Source organism: Azolla caroliniana, unplaced genomic scaffold (assembly GCF_043228905.1).
Source record: "Azolla caroliniana isolate FFs.n. ecotype wild unplaced genomic scaffold, voAzoCaro1.0.p SCAF_18, whole genome shotgun sequence".
Taxonomy (NCBI): Eukaryota; Viridiplantae; Streptophyta; class Polypodiopsida; order Salviniales; family Salviniaceae; genus Azolla; species Azolla caroliniana.
In genome coordinates, this window is record NW_028230453.1 from 1,726,042 (window position 1) to 1,746,685 (window position 20,644).

Below are 20,644 nucleotides of genomic sequence, written 5' to 3' on the forward strand. Positions count from 1 at the left end.
CTTTACTTAAGCAACATATGAACTTAGTTAATTACGACCATATAAATGAAATCCTGTCATATGAAATTTAAATAAAAATGGGAAAGTCAAGAAGAAGAAAAAATAAAAAAAATACAGATAAATGATTCATGAACAATATATTATATATATGATATGCTAAAACAAGTATAAATATACAGAATATAAAATACAAGTATAAATACTAGCAAAATTTGAGTATAAGTTCAACGTATAAAATACGATTATTATATACATATGCACATAAAAATACGGTATAAATCAACGCGTATACACAATCATCGTTCTTCTCCCTCTCTGTCTGTCTGTCTGTCTGTCTTCTCTCTCTGAGAGCACACAGGGAGAGAGAGAAGGAGGCAATTTACGTCATTATGCGCAGATCGTCGACGCGAAAGCCTGCAGCCGCAGTCCCAAACGGTACGTATTCTCTCCTTGGTTGTAGACCTCTAATCTCACAGCAACGTCCTGTGTGTTGTGTTGTTTCCCCTCAAACCTAGTTTCTTACGCAGTGCAAACTATTCTCAGTTTCGTTTTTTCTTAACCCTTGTTTCTTCGATTTATGAACTGTGGTTGTTCTTTTTATTTTGCTACTTCTTCAAATTGTCGAGTTAATGTGTCATATGTTGAGAGATTTATTCCTAATCGCGTTGTAGCTGGATCAAAAGCTGCAGCAAAAGAGCTTGAGCGAATCGACCTTGCCTTTGGCCAATATGCAGACAAGAATGAAGACCTCATGATAGGGTGAGTTCTTCTTTACATTTCTTTTATTTATTTTAGCAGTCACGCGTTTCCTTTTTTCCCTTTTAAGCATCTATGAGTCTTTTTCGACCTTTAACACATGCTTGTTTTTTCCTCCAACATGTGGTATTTTTTCTTGTATGCGGTTTTTTGTACTTTGTACTCTTGTTCTTTTACATGAAGTGCTACTTTTTTACTTTCAGACATGATAATTCTTACTTTGTGAACATATACTTATTCTCTCCTGCATGTATATATAAGGTTTTTCCTTCAACAGACGATTCTCTTTCCCATTAACCTATGATTCTTGTCCTATATAAGTTTTTTTCTTGAAATATGTTGTTTTTCTCTATGGCATTTGATGCTTTCCCCTTCACAACATATGATTCATCTCCTGTGAGTTTTTTTCCTTAAATTATGAGATTTCTTTATTTATCATGCGGCTCTATATGTGAAATCAATTCTTAAAATGTGGTTCTTTTTCTTAAACATGCATGACTTTGACTTTGACTTTGACTTTTTATTCCTGTAGTATGCGCCTGAATTTTTTTCTTTCACACTGAGTTACATTCCTTGTACATAGATAAATATCATATGTTAATCCTGTTTAGAAGAGTTTTCTGGTCAGACTCTTACTACTAAGTTTTGTCCTCGAAAATAACATAGGAAAATATTGTAGGGATTGAAACGTATTCAGATTCTTATGCAGAATAGGGTTGTATATGTAGGTCCTTCAATGACATATAGTCAGTTTATTGTTTAGGATATTTCCTTGTATGGAGATACTTTTATTTTGTTACTAATTGCAAAACGGATTGAAACATAGACAGATTCTTGTATTATTTGTTTTTTTAATCCAGACCAGAGGGGATTGAGCAACTTTGTCGGGATCTTGGACTTGATCCAACTGATATACAAGTTCTTCTGTTGGCATGGTAATGGTCACTGCCATACGCAATTCTTGGTAGTGAGTAAATGCATTGAAAGTGTCACATGTTTATGCTTCTGTTGGTATGTTAGGAAATTGCAAGCTGCACGACAGGGCTATTTCAGTTTGGTGAGTAATTAACCATCCTTTCTCTAGCAATAAATGAACTGTTGAGTGCAAAATAATTGGAGGTCTAATATATGGATAAATATGATCAGGATGTTTGATGTTGTTTGAGTTCCATTGCAGGTGTGAGAGATGAATGATAATTTGTTGAATATAACAAATATTCTCTGATTTAGACATTTGTTAGAGATTATTATGTTTAACTTAGCAATTTCTATTCTAGCTGATATCAAATTAAGTGAATCTTGAACATGTGATGCAAAGTAAAAAGTTAGTTTCTCTCAGCATGTCATATGTCAGTTAACATTCAAAGAATACCTGGAAAACAGCAAAACTGTAAATTCATAGCTGACTGCCAAATTTGTAACCTAATGAACCATTACTTAATGGATGGGGAATCAAAATGTTGTTCTATGATATGGATGTAAAAATTTAAGAGTCTAGTTTTTGGTGGATATAAGTACAACGAGAACCATTGTACTCTGGTCTTGTTTGTGTGATCTGGCTGCATCCCGTAGTTAGTGGACCATTGTTTGCTGAATGTAGGTCTATGTTTTGGTTTAGAAGGAATCCCTTTTTAACCACAAAATATTGTAACATAGATCGTTTTATAGATTAGTATAACAGACTACTGTATTAGGGACAATAATCAAGAAGCTTCCAATATCCTCTCAAGGGTACATTATTTAATGAATTAGTATGTAGTGTATTATGAACTGCTGTATTAGTAGCAGTAATATAAATGCCTTCAAAGAGGGTGGGATGAAGGGAGACAAGAAACTTTTGTTCGTTATAAAGCAGATGAAGAATTTTTGCTCTTTATAATAAGCCTCTCAAGGGTACTGACACAGATACATAAGTTCACATAAAATAAGGAAATAGATAAGAAAATAAAGATACAGAGAGAGGAAGGATGCTAATCCACTCTACTACCTATGAATGAAGTGATCGAGACGGACCCGTGTCCTAAATGGTGTCTCATACTAACTCATATAAGATTTGTGTTGTACTTGGCATGCTTGTCACAAGTCTGTTCACCAAAAGATCACAGTCTCGATGTAGTCAAATCTCCTCTTTATGAGGTTAGCCATGCCTCATTTATAGCTAGATTCAAAGCCACCAAGCAAGTTCATACTTGGCCCTTAAGGGTTGTCCCAACCCCTATAATTAAAAATAATCCTCCCTTTGTTAGATTCTCTATTAACCATTCATGCTCTTATCCTTATGTAGAAAACTATGCCAAAACCAACTGCAAGATAAGTTATGGTTATGCCCATTAAAAGTATATAAATAACTATTGATGTCTCGATGCTCAATGGATCCCAAGGTTTTTTAGGGGAATTTAGAATTTTAGATATTTATTTTATCGTCCATAAAGAGGCCGGTTTTGACCTATGGGACCAGAGTATACATGTGTTCTTGATATGTGTATCTTTCCTAAAAAGGGGTATTCATACATTGAAGCACAAAGTCTCTATGCATGAATAAGGCATACACATATGAGCTCAACCTTCTAAGCGGTGTCTTAAGTCTTAAGTATGGCACTTAAGTTATCACTCCTGCTTAATATGTCATCATATCTTGAATGAATTCCACTATATGACGAGCATGTGAAGAGCAAGTGACATTCATCCTCTACCATGCCTTCATCGCATACTTTACATGCCTTCAAATTGGTTACATTTTGATAACATGATGCAACTTTGATACCTAACTTGTGAGATTGAGTGCGAATTAGTGTGAGGGCTCTACCAACATTACTACTCATATTGGTAATGAGATAAGGTTGGATGCGATCGATAGGTATTCTTGCCTTATATTGAGACCAACATTCAGGGTTCACATTTGCGATGTAGTATTCTAGCTTTGTCCTCTTAGCATCTTCCCACTTCATCCTTAATGATTCCACTAACCTTTCCTCAATCATTACATAACGCATAGCATCGCCCAAAAGCTCTAAAAGATCCTCCACACCGCATCTTCTGAACCATTGTCAACAACCCAACCGGATGGGAGAATTTTACTCTTATGATTCTTTTGTAGCCTACATCCAACATTCCAAGCAAGATGTGGTAATCGATGATTCGGCATATTCTTGACTTTTGTAATGTATCTATATACTCTTTGGAGTGCCAATATCTCTATGAGCCAAACATCTGTTTCCAAGAGCATAACTTGGTAAGAGGTAGTGCATTTAACTCCTAATTGGCTCCATGAAAACATGTTTTGAATTTTCTCAATGTCATTCCATGCATCAAAGAGATGGTGCCCCCCATACTTCTACTCCATAAAACAATACTTTAGTTACCATGGCATTGAACAACATTAGTTTTACTTCCCATCCACGAGTATCACTTTGGTTGCATTGGTTCTCCAAAAGGTAATACGATTTTCAACCGGCCTGAAGCCTAGAATCAAAGCATGCACTCCATTTATTTGTGGTGGGTACATCAATACCGAGATATTTAAAGCTTTGAACAAATTGTATATGTTCACCTCTATATGTGGGCATAGGTAGTTAATGAGATAGAGAAAGCTAAGTGGACGGTCAAGGTGATGTATTAAATAGGCATGCCTTGTGTAATCCATGAAATTTCATAGAAATATGTGTTTAACACATTCAAATTTCTCATTCTGCAAGGCCATTGTCTGTTTCAACCTTGATCGTCTTTCTCTTCTTTTTCCTTATGAGCAATTATTATTTTTCTATTAAGGAATATCTTTAGCATTCTATTAATTGTTTCTGTGACATTCTGTTAAAATATGTGTAAGTATAATTCTAATATCTTGTAGCACTAATTCAGGATGAATGGCGGAAAGGTCTCAAGGCGATGAGAGTGGATACTGTTGATAAGCTGAAAAAAGCACTGCCGGGGTTACAGCTAGAGGTACAGCTGATACCTCTGCACTCAATAAGACAGCATCTTATATATATTAATTCAGATTTAATTTTGTCACTCACCTTGCAGATAGCAAATCCAGAAGCCTACAGAGATTTCTATACGTTTGCCTTCCAGTATTGCTTAACTGGTATTTTATCATGTACATAGATGCAAACACTTAGATTTGTCTCTTTGATATGTTGATAAGGTTTCTGTAATACATCACTTCGCTTGTTGAACTTTTAGAACCTCGTCAGAAGACACTTGATATTGAATCAGCCTGCCAAATGTTGGAGCTGGTCCTGGGAGATCAGCCTCATGTTTCATCTTTTATACAGTTCTTGAAGGTACCCTGTTTACAGAGCATGCATGTGCTTGGAAAAACAATAATATATATTGTTATTTGTGGCTTTTATTTGTGGATATCCTACCCATTTTCCTTTTTCATTATTGTTTTGTATTGTAGAAATAACCATCGTTATTTAAAATGTTCAAAGTTAAATGAACATTGTGTTTAGATGATGTTGGAATACAAACTATTCGAATTATGATCTCTGTTTACCATGTCATCATTTTTGTTTCATTTTATCATATTCATCGCGTTTCTCTCTCTCTCTCTCTCTCTCCCTTCTTGGTTAGGAATAGTCATAACTTGTTAGTCATCTAAACAAATACGTAGGCGTGCTACAGTATCTCTGTGCTCTCACGTTTGTGATATTTTATGTGATTGTTCTGATTTAATTTTTTTCCTACTAGTCATCTCCAAAAATAAGCATATATCCTATGCTTGATCTACTTTCGTGACTGAGCCTGAGATCTTCGAAACAATTGTTGTGAGCTTGAATGTGGTTATAACCTTAATTGTGTTGTATTGTCTTCTTTTGAGCATTGCTTGTGCTGCAAGTTATAAAAAAAGTGTTTCAAATTAGACAAAAGTCTGCACATATTGTGGTTCTTTTGTCCAACTTTTAGTATCTTCTCTATCTCCATATATCTTGATCCTCCCATAACAGCCTACATGCATCTGAATCATCCATGCGTCAGCAGTGAATGATTGAACTTCAGCATGGGCATCTTTTAGTTAACAAAAATTTGGCAATAAATCCAAAACACTTGTAGAGTGGCATGGGCATCTTTCATTAAGCAGTATTGCCAATTTGTCAATCTTATATGCAAGGCATGAAGAGCATAAACAGTTGAACTCTTATTCCAAAACCCTGATGGGTGGGTAAACAAATATCTGTCAACAGCTTCTGTCAACTAAAAAACTGTATTGTGTATGAAAGATTGGAATGTATGAAAAGATAAAGCTCCTGCACCCAACTGTTCACATTAAAAGAAGCTTCATGTTTGCGTTTTGTCCAGATTCTTAATTTGTGTATCTCTTTATGACCCAATCCTCGGCTTTGTCGTACAATAGCTGAGCAGGCTTAATAAGAGGCAATACTAGATGAAAATTAATCCTTGATCTCTTGAGAGAACCCAAAGCATTTGATCTAGATTTAATTTGAATCTGCATTTTTTTATTGGTGCAAATTCTTCTTTTTGGTCAGTACTTCATTTTACTAGAGGACTTGTATATGTGATAATTAAACCTTAATTGCTCACACAAACTGGTTTCTTTTAACGCATTCATAATTTTCAGGAGCAACAGGAGTACAAAGTTCTAAATCTAGATCAATGGACAGGTTTTTTACGGTTTTGCTCTGAGGTGTGGTTTTCTTAACATTGATTCATCCTCCTGCAAGAACTACATCATTATGTTTTAATAGTCTCTTTCTTATGCTTCAGATACATGATGATTTAAGCAACTATGATGAGAATCAAGCATGGCCATTGTTGCTCGACAATTATGTTGAATGGGTCCGAAAATAATTTGTATGTTTTCAGGGAGTGTTCATTCGAAACCCATTCACTTGAGTATCGGCATCAGAAAGGAGTGCTAAACATGAGAGCAGGATCTAATGTTTAATAGTAGGCAGATGGCTCCACCCATACTTTCGTTTTGGGATGAAGCAACATTTTTGACAATATTATTCACATGATTCTACTCGTATGCTCTCTCTGAATGGATGCTAGATTCTCCATTTGTAGATACACCTTTTAAATATATGTTTTTTATACTAAGCCATTGTATAATCATGTTAATGATTGTTACCTGAAATCTTTGAGTGTTCGCTTTCGTGGCTCTGTCGTAAATTATTGCTGAATGGCCGCTAGTGTCATCTATGAGCTACAAAGGTTCTGCTGTAAAAATATTGCATGTTGGAGCAGTATTGTCTGTTTTAGCTCATGCACTTTTTCCATTGCTTCAAACTCGTCACCATCATTTTATCTTGCTGTTCTGAAACTTTTAACGGGACAAGTTTTAGTTGGTTCTGAATTTTCTTTTGTTCAAATTGTTTTCATCTTTCCTAGGTCAGGAGTATCTTAGAATGTTGTTGCTGCCAAATGTGGCCTCTCTAGCGTATTTTAAATCTTCTTCTGCTGACTGCATTCTATCTGCAATGTAGTTCAAAGACCACAATTTTTTGTTAGCATATACATAACTATTACAAAGCATAATTCCATATGTACTGGTAACACTGGGAGTAAGCATCTTTTAGATTGATTGCTGCTTACATTTATTTATGTGGAAGTCCTGTAAAACTTAAATGGTGTGCCCTTCTCTGTTTTACAGATGTCTTGGTATAATTGCTTACTCTATGCCACATCATAACTTTTTGTCAAAGATAAAGAGACTGATGCTATAAATGTATAATGACATAAATTGGAGATTTTGGGAAGACGACTGTGGAGGTGATATAATTTCTATTGGCTGTGTCTATATGAAAGAAATACGGAGGCTATATGAAGCTAACAATCTAGTATGCTATGATGATTTAAGACACTTTCAAAATATGCTCGTTTGGAACCTATAAGTTGGCTCAAGTCTGAGTGGTTGAACATATATATCTAGATATTTTTCTGAGTGACATTTCAGGGACAATGGTTGAAGCCATGTCATCAATACCATGTACATGATCAAGATCTATTCTACATTGCTATTTACTATTGCTAGATAACAGGGATCTGATTGTGAATGAAACCTGATTTTAAACCAAGAATCGATTATCATTGGCAAGATCTCAGCATTTGTCATTGTTTAAGTTTGTGATGAGTATTTGCCATTGTTTTATATGAGCTAACTAACTAGTATAGAATATTCCTACTATGCCAGTTTGGTTGAGTTTCTGTTGGCCTTTCTTCTTGTCATGTTTAAGCTAACTGCTGGCTGCTCTACATAAAAGGAATGGAACTAATGGCGATTTAATGGGGATAGTGGAAATGGGGATAGTGGAAATAGGATCTATGTAGTGTACATGCACACAACATCATCTTCTTTCCAGAACCTTTGTGAGAAGCAATAGTGTTTATTCTCAATAGTCTTTAATAAATGAAAGCAAAATAATGCTTAGAACAACCAAACTAAGTTTCCAAGCTTAATTATCTGATGAAAGAACTTTGCACGTGGAGAATAGATCTTGAAACAGAGAACCATGCACTAACAGCGTGTCCATTGAAAATATACATAGTGGGAACTCTTAAAAACAACTAATAGGTTGTGCTATGTTTTACATATCTATTGAAAATTTCAAGGTAACTGTGGAACTGTGCAATGACTAGTGTAATAGCACTGAAGCGCGTGATATATCGGCATAGTCAAAATGCTGTGGACAAATTTTAAGATGCACAAGATGTTCTTGACGTGATTGATGGTACCTGAACTTTGGCATTCTCACCACAAGAATTGAGAAGATTAGTATACATTTTTGTTTGGGAACCTGATAGAATGTATTTCTGCAAGTCATTACCCTTTTCTTTGTTGAGAATGTGACATAGTCCTAGACAAATCCATCATATAAATATTCATGATGCTTTTTGCTTGTTGGATGTGATATAAAGAGTGTCAAGAATACTTGACCTTCTGCTTAAGTTTTCAACCAAAAGTTATGGTAGCATAATTTAGGTGTCATTCGTCGGCAATTAATGATAATTTTGTACGTAGTATTTAAATATACACAAACAAATAGTTGGATGGTGAAAATTCCAATAAACACGTGGAACTTGAGTCTTTTGGTTGAATCATATAATACATTATTGATAGATAACTTTTCCATCAATCTCCATCTATCAGAAGTGCATTTGAATCTTACATCGGAAGTCCAACCTGGCCCTTTAAATCTCCACATCATATAGGATCAATGGGGTGGCCACGAGAGTCAAATAGCCACAATTTATCTAGTACATGGCTCTGGTAAGAGATGTTTAAGCACATCTTCTCCATCAATCTCCATCTATCAGAAGTGCATTTGAATCTTACATCGGAAGTCCAACCTGGCCCTTTAAATCTCCACATCATATAGGATCAATGGGGTGGCCATGAGAGTCAAATAGCCACAATTTATCTAGTACATGGCTCTGGTAAGAGATGTTTAAGCACATCTTCTCCATCAATCTCCATCTATCAGAAGTGCATTTGAATCTTACATCGGAAGTCCAACTTGGCCCTTTAAATCTCCACATCATATAGGATCAATGGTGGCCACGAGAGTCAAATAGCCACAATTTATCTAGTACATGGCTCTGGTAAGAGATGTTTAAGCACATCTTCTCCGGCTCTCTAGAAGCTCCATATCCTCTACTAGTACTCAGTCTGGCTTCTGGAGTTCCTCATTTCAAAGACATGTCTTACTAACACTGCTCCAAGATATTTATGGAAAATCCACGTACTCTTTTCTATTTTATTCATATGTGAAGATAAGTCTTGTAGTCGGTCTATAGACTGGGTCATCAGGATTCAGTAGTGTCAAAAGCTTTATGAGAATCCAAGAATAAGGATTTAATTCCTCCATGTAACAATGTCAAGATATGATACAATAAATGATACTTTACAATGTTGATTAGAGTCTCAAATTGAGGAGACATCCTTTTCAACAGAACTTACTGCCAGCTGGTGTATAATTTAAGGCTCACTCACACTTTCCCTCTGTTTCATTTAGTATGTAGAAAGAGTTTTAATCACCAATGCCCACCACAAGAACATTTTCCTTGTTTGAATTCATGAAAGCAGCTTATATCTTTACAAATAATATTTCGTGCTTCCATCTTTGATATAAATGCGATGCTCATATGACAGTCACCACAAACACGGAGATTTTTCATGATACGGATTGGTGTTCCATCAGAAGTATTGAGAAGGCCAAAAATAGCAGCTAACTTCTCAGTGTGTCTACAGGATACACCATCATCAGTGGAGTGGAATCGGACAATGTCAGGCCTTTCTTTTTCCATTTTCATGTGAATTTCTTGGAGTTTTCTGTAGATTGCTTTGTTTTGGACATGATTTATGCCAGTCATTGGGGTTGTGAAACTATAAACAATACCACCAATCTCTATCCAGCTTTGTCCCTGTTCTTTCAATGTTTTATGCATCATGGCCTCAATTTGGTTTGCTTCATCATACATGTGAGCATCGACATAAATGTTGAACATCAGAATAAATGCTGGGCCATGTTGCTTATCCAATTTGACCACACTATCAAAAGCATGTCTTCCGAGCTTCACATCACGCCATTTCCTACACGCTGCTAATACACTGCTCCATGCAACAATTGTAGGTTGATATGGCATTTTATTCATCATTGATATAGCTTCCTTCAGTTGACCAGCTCGACCCAAGATATCCACCATACAATTGTAATGTTCAATAGTTGGAGAAATGTCATAGTCTTTGCTCATCATCTCGAAGTAGTTCCGAGCTTTATTTACAAGACCGACATGACTACAGACAGAGAGAAGACTCAAGAATGTGATTCCATCTGGAACTGACCCATCATTTTTCATTTCATCAAAAATAATAAAAACAGCTTCACTATGCCCTTGTCGGGAGTATCCGGTAATTAATGCGTTCCATGTAACAAGGCTACATACTGGCATTTCATCGAACACTTTTTGAGCACTAAATACATTTCCACATTTACCATACATATCGATCAATGCATTTCCAAGTCGCATCTGATTAGAATCAGCCCCTATTTTGTGAGCATGTTCATTGGATTCCCCTACAAATTCAACATACAAATCCCCCTTCTTAGTGACTTCTAAATGTATTTCTTGGCCTCGTTTGATGTCTCCAACGTTGGTACAAGCTTTCAAGCAACAAGCAGATGTAACAGGGTTCGGAGTGATACCTTCTGCTTGCATCTGATCTAAACAATTTAGTGCTTCTCTATTTTTTCCATGGTCTGTATACCCTGCTATTAGTGCAGTCCATGAGACTACAGTTCGAACTGATAGTTCATTAAATACATGCTGAGCTTCAGCAAGTAAACCACATTTGGTATACACATCCACAAGAGTATTTCCAATGAAGTTAGCATTTTCTAACCCCTTCATTACAATGATATCATGCATTTCTTGACTTTGGACTAACGATCCGATAATTCCACAAGCTTTTAAGCAACAGTTTAATGTAGAGGCATCTGGAGAAATACCTTCGAGGCGCATCTTTGCAAACTGATCAAGTGCATCATCACCAAATCCATGTTCAGTATAACCAGCGAGAAGTGCATTCCAAGAGATGATATTCCGAATTGGCAACTGCTGAAATACCTGTTGTGCTTCATGAAGAGCACCACATTTTGCATACATATCTATTAAACTATTCCCAAGAGAAGTATCTCTTCTGAAGATTTCTACGGGTATGTCAGATTGTATTGCACGACCTCTCTCTATATCTCCGATACTACTACATGCTTTTAAAGAGCAAAGAAAGGTGGCAACGTTTGGGGATATGCCCTCTTTTTTCATCTCTTCGAAACAAATTAGAGCTTCTTCACTGAAACCATTATCAATATATCCAGCAATTAATGCTGTCCAAGAGACCACGTCTCGAGATGGCAACTTGTCTAGGGTTCTACGAGCTTCAGAAGGTAAGCCACACTTTATATACATATCCACCAGTGCATTGCCAATGAAACGCTCTCTCTCGAGTCCTTGTTTCACCACCATATCGTGCACATCTCGACCTTTTTCTACATACTCTTTACTGCTGAAAACTTTCATCATACACAGTAATGTCACATTATCGGCCATCATGCCCTCGGTTTTCATTTTCTCTAAAGATTCCAATGCATCCTTGGTAAGACCTTGTTCAATATATCCTCTAATCAATGCATTCCAAGAGACTACATCTCGATCATGGAGCTTATTGAAAACTTCTACAGCATCTAAAGGCAACCCGCATTTTACATACATGTCTATTATCGTGTTGCCGATGATGCGATCTTCTTCCAAACCTTCTTTAAATATCACATCATGAACATATTGACCTTTTTCAATAGATTTTAGTTTAGAGCAAGCTTTCAAAGGGGTTAAGAGAGAGTGTCTACTCTGGCGAACCCCACTATCTTGCATTTGTTCGAATAGATGCAACACTTGATGAAGGTCTCCTTGTTCAAAATACCCTTTCAAAAGGGAGCACCACGAGAACTCATTTTTATAAATAAGCTTGTCAAAGGCATGCTGAGCATCACATAAGCTTCCACATTCAACAAACATGGGAACGATGTAATTACCGAGATCTTCTGATAGTCCATTGCTTCTCACATGCATATAGATGGATTTAGCATGAGTTAGACTCTTTTCATTCCTACATTTCTGGCAAACAGAAGCAAGATCCTTCACTGAGCTCTTTTTCCAATCCAGAGACACAAGAATGTCTTCCAAGCTCTTTGTCATTACCGTATCTGGACCTTGATTCTGAAGGAAATTTGATTCTTTCCATTTGGGTCCTATATCTCGCACGGCCACAGACATGGCTTGAGGATGCAGATGTGGTACCATAACTCATGATCATTCGAGAGGGGTGGGTGGTAATCCAATACTCTGTTTCCCTCTCTGAAAGCCTTGTTGTACATATAGAACTGTCTTTTTCTTGTGGGAATATGCAATTTCTGTGATAGATATCTTGTGGTGGTTACATACCCACAAGAGAGAAATCAAGGTTTTCATCCGCGAAATTAGAGTACATACATAGAGACTCGAGAGAAGGTGCGCGATTTACTTGCCAAGACTTTCAAAGTGTTGCGGACATCGATTAGAGTGCATTCGACAATTAATCTCAATAATATACATAATGGCGATACATATACACAGACATGTATATAACGAGACATTTGAAAGTTGAGAGAGTGGGAGAGAGATAGAGACAAAGATAGAGCCCATATGGATGTAGGTCAATTGCTAAGGTTGCCTAATGGAGACCAGGTGGTCATGGGTTCAACCCCTACAATGGCATTTGGTGAAGTAAGAGATATTTATGGAGTAATAGAGAGGTGAGAAAGTTGGGTTTCAAACCCAAGATGTAACGTTAGTAGTGTAAAAGACTTACCACTACGATAAGCTCATTATGAGAGAGAGAGAGAGAGAGATAGAAACCAAATTGATGTAGCTCAATTGGTAAGGTTACCCAATGGAGACCATGAGGTCATGGGTTCAACCCTTACATTCCACATTGGTATCTATTGAATTAAGAGATATTTATGAAGTAATAGAGAGATGAGAAATTGGGTTTCGAACCCAAATTGTAGTGTTTGTAGTCTAACAACTTAGAACTAGGGCAATCTAATTACGATAAAAAAGAGAGAAGGTAATTTCTTCACTTACGAATATAAAACACACAAGGATTGTTAAACTCTTAGGAGTCACACTTTCACACACAAGCATATTCGTACATCTTTAAGTGTCTCTGTATTCTCACTTTCACACACCCATCCCCACTCTACTTCAATTCCTCGCTGGTTTTGCTCCTATTTCACACGCATGCACAATTATTCAAGACAATGTTATGGGGCTCACTTCTTCAAATTCTATGTGGATGAATCGAGTTTAAGTCTTGAATGGCTCAATACGACTCATACATTGGAGTGTTGCATTTCCAAGGGTCATAAAACTGAGTCTCAAGGGGTCGCCTTCCTCTCTCGCACTAGGTTAATTGATGCATTGGGAAAGTCACTCCCCAATGCCAAAGACCATGTCATATATGAACACATAAAATCACTTACCTTTTCACTCCATGTAACCACGGAAACCTTAGTGTCGAAGGATGTATCAGAGATCATGGAGGCGGTCACACCTCACTATCGTGGGCTACTCTCATATAGTTATAGTAACCTCGAACAACCTACTCTGACAAAACTTGTATTGGAGGGAATGCAACAAAGAATTTCAGAGGTTGCACAAGTTAATTTGTCAAGGCCACTCTCGGAAGAGGAGGTGTCAGATGCTTTGGCGGATATATGTAGAACCACTTGTCTAGGCATTGACGGATTATCAAGAGATTTTTTTTGAATTTATTTGGGAAGTGATTAAGGTTGACATGGTTGATGGTCTTAATGATGAATGGGATGTTGGGTGTTTACTTGAGCATTTTAAAGAGGGGATGATATTTCTAATTCCTAAGGTACATGGTCTAATAGCTGATGCAAGGCAATGGAGACCGATTACGTTGCTCAACATTATCTATAAGATTTTTGCCAATATTCTAGCCAAGAGGATCAAACCCCACTTGCATGCACTAATTAATGCTGGACAAACAGGATTCATGGAAAACATATGCATAATTGATAATGTGTTGACCTTTTGGGAGGCGATTTCCTTGGCAAAGAAAACCAATCAACATATTGCATGTCTCATGCTTGACTTAGAGAAGGCGTATGACAGAGTACAATGGCCTTTTTTAGATAAAGTTATGGAGAGGTTGGGACTACCCTCAAAATGGAGATCGACTGGGCTAGCCCTTTACAAAGGAAGTTTGAGTAGGGTGCTGGTGTCATGGCATCGGGGCCCACCAATTCTATTATGCAGGGGTGCCCGTTGGCCCCCTACCTTGATTTATTTATTTCAGAGGCATTCTCGATCTTTTTAAATAGACTGGATGTAGGAATAAGGGGACTAGTTGTCCCACATGTGAGCAAGGAGTTGTTGGACTCGGTGTATGCAGATGACACTATGCTCTATCTGCAAGGCAATGAGGCCGAAAGACGGATTGAGATGTTTTGTATTTAAGAGTTAGGAGGGAAAATTAATTGGAACAAAAGCAGAGGATTTTGGGTAAGTCCAAACCCATGGCCTCTTTGGTGCCCTAATGCTGATTTTCAATGGGTTCCCAATGGAATGACTTTTAAATGTTTGGGTTTTTTGGTGGGAGTTGAGACACCTAAAAATCAATAGCTTGAGCAAGTGAAAGACAAAATCAGAAAAAAACTTCGGTTATGGGCATTAGTAAATCTTTCTCTTGTAGGTAGGGTGGTCGTGGTAAAGCACATTCTTTTAGCCACCATGTGGCATTCGGTGTCATGCTAGATGTTAGACAAAGCTTCCATAAAAAACATTAAGGCAGTGTTGAGAGGGTTCCTTTGGTCGGGGAGACCATGAGATGACGTCAGCTAAAGTGGCGTGGAGTTGTTTGATCAAGGCGAAAAACTAGGGTGGATCTGGGTTGGTGGATCCAGTTCACCAAAGTAAGGCTTTACTATTGGTGAGAAGTCTACAACTTGGACTTGAATTGTGGAAGATGCTTCTTAGGGATAGAGTTGACCTCTGGTGTTTGAGGAATGGCGACCCTTGGAAGGCAAATATGTGGTGGTTGTTTAGTCCAGGTCTAAAGTCGAAAGAACCGGCTAGCATGGAGGACAGGGTGGCTCGTGCCATAATGAGGGCCTGGTCAAGTGTAAGATAATGAGGGCCTGGTCAAGTGGAACAACTTCGATAACTGTTGTTTTGGAACCCTAGGATTAGAAGCAAAGAAGATATTATGCTTGGACAGAAAACATATTTGCCACAAGGACACACATTAGGGTACAATGTTAGTTCAATAAGAGATTGGGAGGTTTTCAAAATGAAGAGGAGTGAGGGTCAGAATGGTAGGAGCATGTTTACTGGTAGGTTAGAAAAGGTGACCCAATTGATAGATAAGGTTGTTGATGGTCTAGATAGGTTGAATGAGGAAGCGGGGTGTAAAGAATCATATATGATTCTTGTGCAGCAGAAGAGATGTGTGTTATGTGTATGTGTGCGAGGAAAGAGAGGAGAGAAGAGAAAACACTAGATAGATTAAAAGAGGAAATGAATTACTCAAGAAGAAGAAGATGTATATTAGTAAGGAGAATGTGAAATACAAAAATGTCAACCTCTCTCTTCATTAACTCACTACAACTCCCACTCTCTCTCTAGAACCTTGAGGAATGTGAAGACTTATTAGTCATGGGAAATATGGAACTCATTAGGCATGAGCCGGATGGCGCAGACCCGGTGAGAACCGGATGAAGAGTACTCGGCTACGGAAGACCCGGTGAGAACCAGATGAAGAGTACCCGGCTACGGAAGACCCGATGAGAACTGGATGAGGAGTACCCGGCAACGGAAGACCCGGTGAGAACCGGATGACGAGTACCCGGCAAGTGCCAGATGATGCAGGCCCGGTGAGGAGTGCTCACCGGATGAAGGGACATATTCGTAAATATGTTTCTGAGAGTCCATCGGGGCTATATGTGTAAATAGCCGAAAAGTCATATTAGTATAAATATGACTTAGGGCAAACTCTTTTATTGTTGTTGTCATTCTTGTTGGCGCAAGATTAGAGCGCGCAACTGTGTACAGAAAGAGAGAGAGAGAGAGGAAGAGGTCGTTCCCTCTGTTGTAATCGCCGCCTGTGGCGAAGATCGTGAGCACGAGGTCGTTGCCTCCGTGAGCTCACTGTTGTAATCATTGTGATATAGTGATAGTTTGGAGTCTGTGGACTCCCGTGGTTTTTCCCTCTCAGGGTTTTCCACGTTAAACATCCTATGTACTCTTCTCTCCTCTTGTGTCGTGCATCCATTCCCCGTTTTTTTGTGTATGTTTCTAAGCTCGGTTGTGGCCGAGCGTTGCGCATAGGGAGCGTGCAGTTCCTGTCACCGAGAAGTTGGATCGAAACAACTTCGCATCTTGGGAGTACAAGATACACCAATACCTTGTCAGACAAGGCTATTGGAGCTACATCAAAGGAGCGCATGAAGACTGACCCGCCGAAGCGGCTCCCGAATACGCAACATGGGAGCAAGCCGCAAGCTGCATGATGTATTGTTAGGCGACATGTGTTCACGACCATATGCTCGGTTACATTGGAGAAGCCAAGAAGCCGAAGGAAGTGTGGGAAAATCTACGAAAGATTTTCGCCGCCAACACGATCGCGAGGAAGCTTCAACTCCGCCAAGAGTTGAACAACATTCAACATGTCCATCACGACATACACCTTGAAGATCAAGGAGCTTTGTGACTCGCTCGGCTCAATAAGCGTAAGTATAGATGATGATGAGATGGTGCAAATATGCCTCGATAGCCTTGCACTACGGTTCGGCGCGATGCGAACCGCCGTTCTAGCACGGGAGAAATCTCCCTCCTTCTTCGAGCTCCAATCAATGCTATTGGTCGAAGAAAACCACATGCGTACAAGGAGCAATGAGTTGGAAGGCCACATGCTCTACACGCACTCTAATGGAGGAAGAGGATGCGGACGAGCGAGAGGCCGATTCGGCCAAGGACAAGGCGGACGAGGTCTGACCTACGACAACAACTCCCAATTTCGGCCGCAAAACGGAGGCCAACGAGGAACCTTCGCAAGAAGGGGGAGCTTCCACTCCGGCCTGAGCCGTCAAAACGCAACCGAATGCGGATATTGCGGAAAGCTCAGCCACCACGAAGAAGAGTGCAGAAAGAAGATGCGTGAATCGGCTTCCACAAGCCGACAACTCACGAATTACGCACACAACTCCGACTACGAAGATCATGGCGGAATGTATGCACACAACTCCGACCGTGGCGACACGAGGTCACTCCGCACGAAAGATTCTTCGGAAAGAAGCCGAACCTATCACATGTTCGGATATTCGGCTCCATTGCATACGTGCACATCCCCGACGAGAAGCGTCAAAAGCTCGACCCGAAGTCGGAGAAATGTATCCTCGTAGGATACTCACTGGAGCAAAAGGGGTACAAGTGCTACAACCTCTCAACTCGAAAATCTCGGGTAAGTCGAGACGTCGTCTTTGACGAGTCCGCATCCTAGTACACACCAGAGACAACTTCGACTCCGACCCCGCTTGACCTGGAATCCACCGAACAAGAGATAGAGGATGAAGATCACCTTACGCGCATGTTCGAAGAAAGTCCGATCACGACCCGACTGAGCGGACCACAAGAGCCTTTGAGCGATCAAAGCACATCACGGACTAGCCCGAAGATGGATAAAGGCAAAGCGAAAATGGCGGAATATGAAGACGATCGCTTTGACGACGATGAATCAACTCACTCACTCGACAGTGAGTTCGGCGGTTTCGAGGTACCAATCGGAGCTAAGAATGCCCTCATCTCTGCAAATGAAAAACTCCGACGATCCACCCGTGAAAAGAACCTCGTAAGCCGATTCGGCTACAACGAATATATGGCGTACCATTACGCCTTTATGATGAAGGTAGCGACAGTACGGGAGCCGAAAACCTTTTCGAAAGCCGCGAAGGACCCGCAATGGATCGAAGCAATGAACGAGGAGATACAGGCACTACGGAAGAACGAGACGTGGGATCTCGTTTCCACCTCACCACACAAAAAGGTGATCGGATGGAGATGGATCTACAAGGTGAAGTATAACGCCGATGGCTCCGTAAACCGCTACAAAGCTCGACTCGTAGCGAAAGGATATGCTCAGACACATGGCGTTGACTATGAAGAGACCTTTGCCCCGGTGGCAAAGATGACGACGGTGCGGACCATAATTGGGATTGGCGCGGCGAAAGGGTGGCACCTCCATCAAATGGACATCAAGAACGCCTTTTTACAAGGCGAATTAGAAGAGGAGGTGTACATGATCCAACCACCTGGCTTCAACTCGAGCACTCATCCAAAAGCCGTATGCCGACTCAAGAAGCCACTCTACGGCCTCAAGCAAGCACCGCGTGCTTGGCATTCGAAGATAAAGCAATATCTTCATCAAATCGGCTTCCGTATGTCAAAATCGGACAACTCCCTCTACATACGAAGCGATTCCGCAAGTCCGATCGTCATCATCTTATATGTGAATGACCTAGTCATTGGAGGTGAGCATCTCGTCGAAATCAATAAGGTCAAATCCCTCCTTTCAGACAAGTTCGAGATGACGGACATGAAGGAGCTCCACTACTTCCTCGGCATCGAGGTAATTCGGACTCCGGCTAGAATCATGATCTCTCAACGGCACTACATCCTCAACTTGTTATACAAGTTCGAGATGGCTGAATGCAAATCCGCGGCAACCCCGCTCGATCGCAATCTCAAACTAGATGCGAACTCCGGCACCAAAGTGTGTGAGCCGACTCAGTATCGACAACTCATTGGGAGTCTCATCTACCTCACGATCACACGACCCGATCTCAGTTATCTGGTCGGTCTCCTTAGCCAATTCATGCAAACACCGCGTGATACTCACTTGGATTGCACTAAGCGAGTTCTACGCTACGTGAGCGGCACAATGGATTGTGGCATCCTCTACAAGACCGCGATGCCAATATGACTCGAGGGGTACACAGACGCCGATTGGGCCGGCTACAAAGCTGATAGAAGATCAACTTCTGGATTTGTTTTCTCCCTCGGCAGCGGAGCAATATCCTGGAGTAGCAAGAAGCAGCCTACCGTCGCTCTTTCGAGTACGGAGGCGGAATACAGGGGCGCAGCCGTAGCTGCGTGTGAAGACGTATGGCTCAAGAGGATTTTGAAGGATCTGGGTGTACCCATCAAGGATCCAACTTCCTTGTACTGCGACAACATGAGCAGTATCTATCTAGCTCGGAACCCAGTGTTCCACACGCGGACAAAGCACATCGAAGTGCACTATCACTTCATCCGAGAGCGCGTTCTGGCTGGCGATGTCGACCTACAACACATTAGCACCAATCTTCAAACGGCCGACATCTTCACTAAAGCCTTAGGAGCCGACATGCTATGGCAATTCATGACCGATCTCGGATTGACAATCCCTGACCTACCAAGCTTGAGGGGGAGTACTGAAGACACTACGCAATAACGCATGGATTCCGCAACCAAGAAACGAAGCAGCGAAGAGCCGATCTACCGCGCAAAGCCGCGAAGAAAGACGCAAGCCGAAGCACAGACTTCGTAACTACGCACAACGCAAGATGAAGCACGGATTCCGCAACTCCGCATAAAGCGAGTCGACGCGAACTTCGGAACATGAGTTGAAGCGGATTTCGGATACTGTCTGAAACCGACCTGACTTGAGCTTGAGGGGGCGTGTTGAGAATCAAGCTCAACTTGATCTAGTGTGTGAACTCTCACCTTGAGAGTGAAGAGACACTCCAACGGTCAAGAGTCACCATTATGTCACCACTTTGTATTCTAGCATTTAGTATGAGTCATAGAATCATATTCTATGACACATAACTTATGAGCTTTCACATTCCCCATGCTCCATGAGTCTTGTAGTTAATGAAGAGAGAGGGTGACTACATAAAGCACCCTCCTCCCACCTTGTATAATGTTGAGTCTTTCTCCATTGCTAAGATACTTTACCTTGCGTATTCTCTGTGTATTACTCCTTGTCTCTCTCACTCTCACTCACTCTCTCACTCTCATACACACACAATTCACACCTATTCCGCTTCACAAGAATCCATCTCTTGATTCTTTACATATAGTCACTCTCTCTCTTCATTAACTATTGAAGCTCATGGGTCATGGGGAATGTGAAAGCTCATTAGTTATGTGTCATAGAATATGATTCTATGACACATAGTTAATGTGTGGATAAGAGTGGTGACTTTTGACCTTTAAGTGCACACTCTCAAGGGTGTGTTCACACACTAGACTAGGTTGAGCT

At 40.0% G+C, this 20,644-nt stretch overlaps 2 protein-coding genes across 6 annotated transcripts; one reads left to right on the top strand and one right to left on the bottom strand.

The window, feature by feature from the left end:
- Positions 1-303: 303 nt before the first annotated feature.
- LOC147852014 (defective in cullin neddylation protein (DUF298)) lies at positions 304-7,393 on the top strand. Of its 5 annotated transcripts, XM_087334009.1 has the most exons (10): positions 310-435; positions 627-759; positions 1,617-1,691; positions 1,777-1,813; positions 4,615-4,698; positions 4,780-4,840; positions 4,939-5,039; positions 6,338-6,403; positions 6,484-6,570; positions 7,111-7,393. In XM_087334009.1, the coding sequence occupies exons 1-9, from the start codon at positions 390-392 to the stop codon at positions 6,565-6,567; spliced, it is 687 nt and encodes a 228-aa protein (XP_087190135.1). In that variant the 5' UTR covers positions 310-389; the 3' UTR covers positions 6,568-6,570; positions 7,111-7,393. The 5 variants fall into 5 exon arrangements, with proteins under 5 accessions (XP_087190136.1, XP_087190137.1, XP_087190138.1 ...); XM_087334010.1 differs by lacking the exon at positions 7,111-7,393 and having other exon boundaries at positions 304-435; positions 672-759; positions 6,484-6,874; XM_087334011.1 differs by lacking the exon at positions 7,111-7,393 and having other exon boundaries at positions 304-435; positions 684-759; positions 6,484-6,874.
- Positions 7,394-9,696: 2,303 nt separating this feature from the next.
- LOC147852015 (putative pentatricopeptide repeat-containing protein At3g15130) lies at positions 9,697-12,666 on the bottom strand. The gene has a single exon (XM_087334181.1). It carries the CDS (start codon positions 12,577-12,579, stop codon positions 9,754-9,756), a length of 2,826 nt encoding a protein of 941 aa, XP_087190307.1. The 5' UTR covers positions 12,580-12,666; the 3' UTR covers positions 9,697-9,753.
- Between the last annotated feature and the right edge of the window lie 7,978 nt (positions 12,667-20,644).